Raw genomic sequence first — 9673 nt, 5'->3', positions numbered from 1 at the left:
GACTTTAAAACCCAAGAATGGACTGCTTATTCCCTCAGTGAAGACCATTAAATCACAGCAAAACACAAATGTGTTAGGTTGAGTGATAACACCGTATTTTGACCACTTTATGGATCGTTTTGAAATACTCTTTCTATGTTTTTAATTGTTTTTAAGTACTTTTATTACGTTTTTCTAGTATTTGTAGTTTCAAGACTCTTTTCAGGTAACTTAGGGAAAAGCTTAACAAAATGGATAGAAAACCAGATTTCAGCTCAGAGTCAAACCGTCAGAAGTTCACCCCTGATTGAAGGCTTTCTCACCGTCTGATCCAGCTCAAATTTGGATACCTTAAAGATGGAAGTATCAGCTTTCCAGTGCACTTTACAGCTTGGAAATCCAACGGTTCAATCAAAAGATACCCGAAGAGCAAGATGTCCCGTAAACCAGCCGGCAAGCACTTCCACCCACGGCCAACAAGCAATTTCCCGCGGTCAGGAGCATCCCGACCGCGGCAAACCACCCATTCCCCGCGGTCAGAGCACTCTCGACCGCGGCCTTCAACCTCCGAGCCCAAAAAGCCCATTTCTGAAGCCCACATTTGGAGAAACTCGAAGTGACGTCTAGAGAGGTCTTGAGCACTATAAATACATGTCTTAGGAGCCCTAGAAATCGTGTAACCTTAGAGAACCGAATTATTTACTTCATACTTTCATTGTTTTTTCTTTAGCTTTTAGGGAGAGAGAGATTTTTTCTCTTGAACCCTTGTTCTTTCTTTTTCAATTTCGGTTTCTATTCTACTTCTTAATATTATGTCTTTGATTTCGTTCATTATGTCTGAGTAGTTTTATTGTTGGGATTAAGGGATTTTCGATGGGGATATATATGTTCGGTGAGGATTCCATTGGCTATTGAGCTGAATCTTAGAACTTTTTCTTCTGAATTCGTTTTTACTGCATGAGGGTAGCGTTATGAACTACAATCTGATCCAGATGCTTGGTGACACGAAAGTGTTCATCAAGTATCAGATCTAGTTTGGGAGAGCAAAAAAAACATAGGAGTGGAAACCTACCTATGGGCGATTTGTGAATTAGGACGAGTCTTAAACATAATGCATCTCTTCTCTTCCAGGGCCAGAGTGGAAACCTACTGGTCAGAGTTGAGAGAGAGAGTTGTCTATGATCACGACAGTGGCGTATTCATACGTCCGTGACTCCAGTTCAAAAAGTTTAAGCTAAGATCTTACAAAATTTCCTCTCTAGCAATGTTTTGAATCGTTCATACCCTTGAGAAAACTTCCCTGAAGCCCAACGCTTTCTTCTCCATTGATTTACACCGATTTTCTTTCAAGCTTTAGTTCAATATTGTCTTTCCTTTTTAGTTCATTTTTATTTAAGCATTAGAATATCCGTTTCTATCATTTTTAGTTATTTTCGTCAAGTTTAGTTATTACGCCATTTAATTTTCGTAATCTCTTTTAAGATTTCGTTTTTAGATTTTAAACACACTACCAAACCCCCACTAAACCGTTTTTGTTCTAGACTTCCTTACTTTAACTTATTTCAAAGGCTTTTTGCAGGAAAAGATCCTCCTTCCCTGTGGATTCGATCCCTAAGTACTACAATCGATCAGCTGTGCACTTGCGGCTATTGATTTCAATTAGGGTAAAACTTGACAACCCTCGACACACCACAACCAACACATCAAGTTTTTGGCTCCGTTTCCGGGGAAGGCACGCGTTTTCTTTTCTGCAAAACCCCGAGAAAGGTTAGTAAATCGACTCTAGAACCCCCTTTTCTGCAACTTTCCATTTTTCGGTTATTTTGTTTTCATTTCAGAAGATATGGATCCTATAAATCGAAATAAACAAAATGAGGAAGGTTTCTATAACACTCCTCAAGCCACCAGACGCAGAGAAGAACACCAAGTCCGAAATCCTAGCTACATGGATCGATACAGCCAGCCAAACCACCCTTACCACCGGCGCAGAGAGACTGTTCGACGCCGGGAATATCCTTATGGCCCTCCTCCGACCTACTTCGAGCCACACGCCTATAATCCTCCACTTCAGAACCCTAGTCAGCAAGAGGACAACTTGAGGATCAGCAGACGTTTGGGACGCCTCGAAGGAATGATAAACCAATTCCTTGATCAGCAGATTCTCGCCGAAAACACCCTGCTCAAGAAAATTGATTCAATCTTTGAAGAGTTCAACAGAAAATTCGATGATATGGCCAACCATATTCGAGTTTTGGAAGAGCAAACCCACAAGGACTCACAAGCACTAGCTGGGATGATCCACCAAGTCGCAACAGAGCAGACAAGACAAGGGTATGACATCATACAAAACTCAAGTGATATTGTTGAATCAAAACAGGAGATTAAAGAAGTCAGAGAGTCCACCTCCTGGTATAGAGAGAAGACAGACGAAGAGTTGCAAGAGATCGAGCACAGACTGAATAAACTCGAGCTCAAAGCACGGGAGATTGATGCAAGAATGGAGCAGATGCCCAACATTGAGCAATTTGAGAGGTTTTCTAAGAAATCTCCCAAAGATCCTGATGAAGATGCACATCAACGCCCTGGTATGAGTTCATATGATGCTAGTCTACCTAATAAAGATGCAGGAGGAGTTCGTGTCAAGTACAAGAAGGAAAAAACGGACTTTGAGCAAGTCATATCCGGAGCCGCGGGTCCAAGCGTCCTGACCGCGGCCAAGAGCACTTTTCCCGCGATCGCGACTTCTCTGACCGCGGGAGTTGGTCGTTCAGATGTTCCTCCGGGTTTTGATAGGAAAATAATACACCTTCTGTCCCAACTTCAGCCTCCAGCACCTAAAAAAACAACTCAGGAAGAAGAAAACCAAGTTTCAGATGAAGAACCAGATTGGCAGGAATCATTACCTTGTATGATGGCAAAGAAATGTGTTGAAGATTCAGTTGACTCTTCAATCCAAGAGGACCAGACGTACAGCGAAATAAAGATGTCGTACATTGATTCAATCATTGAATATGATGCTGCAGCCTTCTTTTGTGAATCCTATTCTGCGTTTGAGACACCAGCCAACACCTACAGAGAAAGGCAAGTTCGAATTCTCCATAAGGTCAAGACTACAGGTCAGTTTCTTATCTCTTGTTCTATTAGAGGAGAGATGTTTAAAAAAGTGCTATGTGATTCTGGAGCTTGTCTTAACATGATGTCCAAGGCAATTGCTTTGAGACTTGGTATCAAACACCTGCGCAGGACTAGAGCAAAGATTAGCCTAGCTGATGATTCTAATGCAACACCTCAAGGAATAGCTCATGAAATTCCTTTGAGAATAGGAGATTGCATAGTGCATGTCGACTTCTACATTGTCGAAACGAGAGATGCAACATATCCAGTGATTCTGGGATGGTCTTTTCTAGCAACTTCCTGAGCTATAATGGACTGGCCAAACCGGAAGATTTCATTTGCTAATATCGACAAAGATGTCTTCACAGAAGCTGTCCCATACAACAGCAAAGCAGGAAAATATTCTGCAGCAGAAGAGTTTGAAGAAGAACTTTGGAGTGACGAAGAACCTGCTAAGCAAAGCAAGGAGATGTCGAAAAAGACTTGTCTCAGGACAAGGTCTTCTACATTGGAATAAGTCACGTCCAACACCAAAAGTCGAGCTAAACGACTTAAAACAGAAGCGCTTAATGGGAGGCAACCCATTTAGGTATTGTTTTCTTTAGGATTTTTCTTTCTTTTTCTTTTGATCTCTTTCTTTTTCTTAGTTTCAGGTGTTTCTTATAAAATAAAAAAAAGCCAAAAAAAATCAAAAAACCCGAAAAAACCAAAAAGAAGGATGGTACCTGACTGCTCGGCCCAACAGGAACCAAGGAGAAGCAGGAAGAGGCCGCGATATAAGCCCCCGCGGTCGCAGACGTTCTGACCGCGGGAAACCTACTGTCGGCCGCGGTCGCGTAGTCCTGACCGCGGCCAAGTGCTTGATTGCCGCGGTCGTGCAGCCCCTGACCGCGGCACTTGGTCGTTGACACCAAACCCGACCCAAACCACCCCTTTCACCCCATTCCACCTCACCAATCACCCTCCACCTCATTCATCACCTTCCACCACCTCCATCACCACCTAATCACCTTCCCTAAACCTCGTCGAATGAATCCGGTTCATCTCCACCAGCATCCCGGATCCAGGTAAGTTCTCTTTGTCCTTACCAATTCGATTATCTATGCATTTTTCTCATCCAATCTCGACTTGTTTCACACTGAGGACAGTGTGATTTAAGTCTGGGGGAGGATTTCATCCCTTTCTAACCACTTTTCTTTCATGAGTCTTGCATTATCTTCATTTTTTGCATTTTCCTTAAAGTTTTTCAAAATGGGTTTTCAAAAAAAAATACGTTTTAAAAGGGAATGGTGAACATGAATCAATGATAGTTGACTGTGTGCTTTAGACTGTTCCTAGTGACTTGCTCATTCATGATTTAGGACTAGACTAGGCGGTAGCTAAGCACATTTGAAACGAAGTACCCCAGAGGAATTTGAATGATTTCGATTTAGATGAAGGGATACACTAGCTCTGTTTTATTTGGACTTAATTTGGACTTAATTTTCTCATTGAAGCATTAGACCAGGGAAACGAATCATAAATTCAGGACTCCTTTATCCTTTTACCACTCTCTGTTGATCTTGAATGGCTAGTTCATCTTTAGCTAGTTCCCCACCTTAACCAATCCTCTTTCAAACCACATGCACTCTTGTTTTCTATTGTCTTATATGCAGATAAGTGCAAAAACGTTGGAGAGAAAGAGGAACGACGCAGTTTTCAGTCACCAAGGACAGAGACCTGCGATTTGCCGGAAAAGTTTCGGAAGGATTCAATACAAGAGAAACCCAGTTTGCCTTAGAAAAATCTCAAATTTTGGTACAATCTCGTCCTCTAGTCTCTCTCTCTTTAAAAGGCATTTCCTTTCAAAAAAAAAAAATCTGAAAATAAGAAAAGTAAGGAGATAAAAGCCTTAGAGAGTGTAGAGAGGTCGAATTTTAAGTCCCAAGGCAACTGGAGTTCGATTTTATGGAGTTTTGGAGATTGTTTTCTGATTCCCGAAAAAAATCTAAGTCTGAGGGAACAGCTGTTTACAACAGAGGAGGAAGGATTATGCAACAACATCTGGCAAGAAGAAGTGATTGAAAACTGTGGTCATCAACAGGTCCTTATCTCTCTTGCGGTTTTGCATATTATCTTGCATCCTCCAGATCTTCAGGTAACCCAAAACACTTTAACTCCACCACTTAAATAGCCCTTTAATGCCAAACGCCGTCTACCCTGGATGATGTCTTTAATGAGAACTCACTATTGAACTTAATGAATGTAGAGAGCTAATTGACTGGAATCAAGATTTAAATTGTTTAAGTTTTGCATGACGGAAAAAGTGGACTAGTATCTCTTGTGCATTAGTGAGAATTTTTTAGACTAAGTTGTGGATTGATGCACTATCTTTGGTCCTAGTTTAGGAGTTCATGTCTATGAGATTTGTGCATTCCCTATTTTTGTTTTCACTTAACCAGTTTTGGCTTTTGCTTTGTTTGAGGACAAACAAAGGTTTAAGTCTGGGGGAGTTGATAACACCGTATTTTGACCACTTTTATGGATCGTTTTGAAATACTTTTTCTATGTTTTTAATTGCTTTTAAGTACTTTTATTACGTTTTTCTAGTATTTGTAGTTTCAAGACTCTTTTCAGGTAACTTAGGGAAAAGCTTAACAAAATTGATAGAAAACCAGATTTCAGCTCAGAGTCAAACCGTCAGAAGTTCACCCCTGATTGAAGGCCTTCTCACCGTCTGATCCAGCTCAAATTTGGAGACCTTAAAGATGGAAGTATCAGCTTTCCAGTGCACTTTACAGCTTGGAAATCCAACGGTTCAATCAAAAGATACGCGAAGAGCAAGATGTCCCGTAAACCAGCCGGCAAGCACTTCCACCCACGGCCAACAAGCAATTTCCCGCGGTCAGGAGCATCCCGACCGCGCAAACCACCCATTCCCCACGGTCAGAGCACTCCCGACCGCGGCCTTCAATCTCCGAGCCCAAAAAGCCCATTTCTGAAGCCCACATTTGGAGAAACCCTAAGTGACGTCTAGAGAGGTCTTGAGCACTATAAATACATGTCTTAGGAGCCCTAGAAATCGTGTAACCTTAGAGAACCGAATTATTTACTTCATACTTTCATTGTTTTTGCTTTAGCTTTTAAGGAGAGAGAGATTTGTTCTCTTGAACCCTTGTTCTTTCTTTTTCAATTTTGGTTTCTATTCTACTTCTTAATATTATGTCTTTGATTTCGTTCATTATGTCTGAGTAGTTTTATTGTTGGGATTAAGGGATTTTCGATGGGGATATATATGTTCGGTGAGGATTCCATTGGCTATTGAGCTGAATCTTAGAACTTTTTCTTCTGAATTCGTTTGTACTGCATGAGGGTAGCGTCATGAACTACAATCTGATCCAGATGCTTGGTGACACGAAAGTGTTCATCAGGTATCAGATCTAGTTTGGGAGAGCAAAACAAACATAGGAGTGGAAACCTACCTATGGGCGATTTGTGAATTAGGACGAGTCTTAAACATAATGCATCTCTTCTCTTCCAGGGCCAGAGTGGAAACCTACTGGTCAGGGTTGAGAGAGAGAGTTGTCTATGATCACAACAGTGGTGTATTCATACGTCCGTGACTCCAGTTCGAAAAGTTTAAGCTAAGATCTTACAAAATTTCCTCTCTAGCAATGTTTTGAATCGTTCGTACCCCTAAGAAAACTTCCCTGAAGCCCAACGTTTTCTTCTCCATTGATTTACACCGATTTTCTGCTTTAGTTCAATATTGTCTTTCCTTTTTAGTTCATTTTCATTTAAGCATTAGAATATCCGTTTTTATCATTTTTAGTTATTTTCGTTAAGTTTAGTTATTACGCCATTTAATTTCCGTATTCTCTTTTAAGATTTCGTTTTTAGATTTTAAACACACTATCAAACCCCCACTAAACCGTTTTTGTTCTAGACTTCCTTACTTTAACTTATTTCAAAGGCTTTTTGCAGGAAAAGATCCTCCTTCCCTGTGGATTTGATCTCTAAGTACTACAATCGATCAGCTGTGCACTTGCGGCTATTGATTTCAATTAGGGTAAAACTTGACAACCCTCGACACACCACAACCAACACATCATTGAGCTCTTTGCATCCCGGATGGTAACTGACGAGATTCTCCTGAGCTGCTTTATCTAAACGTTTAGATAAGATATTCATACAAATCACGAACAGATAGGGGGAGAGGGAGCAGCCCTGCCATAGACCTCTTGCGCTGCCAAAGTATCCAGCTAACTCACCATTTACTTGGACTGAGAGAGAAGCAGATGAGATACAAAGGTGTATCCAGTGCACAAATTCAGCCGGAAAATCCATAGCCCTCAGGGTATTGAGCAAGAATTCCCATTGCACTGAGTCAAAAGCTTTGGAGATGTCTATCTTCATAGCACATCTTGCAGAGATGTTTTCCTTATGGTAGTCCTTTACCAACTCAGTAGCTAGAAGGAGGTTTTCCATGAGCAGTCTATTCTTGACAAAAGCTGATTGGTTAGGAGCAATGAACTTTGGGAGGAGGATCTTTAACCGGTTTGCAAGGATTTTTGAGATCAGTTTGTATATGACATTGCAGCAAGAAATTGGTCTATAGTCCTTCATAGTGAGTGCTTCCTTTTTCTTTGGTATCAGGGCCAAAATAGTTGAGTTTATACCTTTTGGTAGAAACCCCAACTTGAAAAAAGATTGTACTGCGGTTAAGAGGTCTTGTCCTACTATAGACCAGGATTCCTTGAAAAACTCGACCGTATATCCGTCGGGACCTGGGGCTTTGTCTCTTGGCATAGAGTATAGGGCGTTTCTAATTTCAGCTGTGCTTACTTCGTGAGTGAGCAGCTGCTTGTCTGCGTCTGCACACCTAAAGTCCACAAAGCTCTCCAGGTCCTCTACTTCCCAGAGAGTGTATTCTTGTGGTTTATAGTTTAAAAATCTCTGAAGTGGGTCACTGCCTCTGCTTTAATTCCCTCCGAGTCAGATACAATGGTCCCATCCGATCGAGTTATCTCACTGATTTTGTTCCTCAATGCCCTGGTTTTTACAGCTTTGTAGAAAGCTTTTGTGTTTTGATCGTCTGCTTTCAGCCAAAATAATTTTGCTTTCTGCCGGAGGTATTTTTCCTCTATGTATGCGAGGTGGCTCCATCTCTCATATGCTTTCCTATCCTCTTCAACTGCCTGATCTGAGGCAGTTCTCATCGTGGTGTCCTGCATTTCGCAGAGTCTAGTGTAAGCCTCTTTTGTTTTCTTTGTGATATCGCTCAGCATCTTTCTCCCCATCCTTCGTAACATTGGTTTCAAAGCTTTCAACTTCTTTTACATTCTGTAAAGAGCCGATGTGGAGTGAAAGAGCGGTTGAGTAGTTTTCCACATCCCTTTTACTCCATCCTTATAGCCCGGGTGATCCACTAAGGTATTTGTGAATTTGAAGGCCCTTTTCTACCTCTGCTCTTCTCCCCGAAGCATAACTCTACATCTTAAATGGTCTGAAATACCCCCAGCCTCAAATACGCAGTAAGAGAGCCTGTGAATATCCATCCATTCTTTGTTGACTAGAGTTCTGTCCAGTTTTTTATTGATCACACCATCGGTTCGCTTATTGCACCAAGTAAATTTTGGGCCATGAAAACTGAAGTCTGTCAGCTCACACTGTTGCACTAACTCCTGGAAGTCCCTCATTCCAACTGGTATGGTCGGGTTATTCTCATAAAGAGAGTGCTCCTCACCCTCTAATATTTCGTTAAAATCACCACAAATTAGCCATGATTTACCTCTATATAAACCTGAACTCTGATGGCATCTCAAATCATCCCACAACTCTTTTCTCTCCTCTGCCAGATTTGATGCGTATACAAATGTTATGAGCATCTCCTCCAGCTGTCCTTCCACACAAATAGAACACGAGATCAGCTGTGATGACTTGAAAATTGGCGTGACTCTCACGTTTTGTTTCCAAATCACCAGCAATCTTCCCAAGCGATGGTGTTCATAGTTTGTTAAATAAGACCAATCTCTGAAAACCACTGTCATAACTTTGTTGATCCTGCTCTCCTTTACTTTCGTCTTAATCAGACACCCAAAATCAAAACTCCTGCTATTCACCCATTCTTTAACAAGTAACTGTTTGTGTTTCTTGTTAAACCCTATAATGTTCCAGAAAAATCCAGACATCAATGAGTTGTTTGAGAAGCAGACGTTTTCTTCAAAGCTTCCCGCGCAGCAAGCCTTGTGGACTGTCGCGTAGTAAGCTCACTATCTATCTGAGTCACCCGAAGAGGTTTGGAACCTCTTGTTGAGTTTACTGTGGTAATTTTCTCCGGACCAGGTTTGCTTTCTCCCGCCGTGATAGAAGGATCAGTGCTCTGTTTTCCTGAGGGTTAATCTTCTCTAACCTCCTGCATCTCATCATTTGCATCTGGTTCTTCATAATCTCCCTTTCCACTTAGAGCTTCAAATCGTGAGTTAGTGCGAATACTCACTTCCCCAAATTTTAAGTCATTTGGTCCTCTGTTCGGTGATTTAATCGGTTTGGTTGGGGTATTCCATTCTCCTTCCTCTAGCTCCTCAACTTGTTTGGGTAT

At 41.4% G+C, this 9673-nt stretch overlaps 1 protein-coding gene across 1 annotated transcript in view; it reads right to left on the bottom strand.

The window, feature by feature from the left end:
- Positions 1 to 8372, bottom strand: part of LOC112088191 — a 9533-nt gene extending 1161 nt beyond the window's left edge. The window contains exons 1-2 of the mRNA XM_024158478.1: positions 8105 to 8372; positions 7157 to 8003 (exon numbers count right to left, since the gene is read on the bottom strand). Coding sequence (XP_024014246.1) covers positions 7157 to 8003; positions 8105 to 8372 — 1115 coding nt within the window. The remainder of the gene's footprint in view (positions 1 to 7156; positions 8004 to 8104) is intronic.
- Positions 8373 to 9673: the final 1301 nt, after the last annotated feature.

The sequence above is a fragment of the Eutrema salsugineum genome, unplaced genomic scaffold (assembly GCF_000478725.1).
Source record: "Eutrema salsugineum unplaced genomic scaffold, Eutsalg1_0 scaffold_15, whole genome shotgun sequence".
NCBI lineage: Eukaryota > Viridiplantae > Streptophyta > Magnoliopsida > Brassicales > Brassicaceae > Eutrema > Eutrema salsugineum.
The sequence above is the reverse complement of the archived record's forward strand: the minus strand, read 5'-3'. Positions and strand labels throughout refer to the sequence as shown.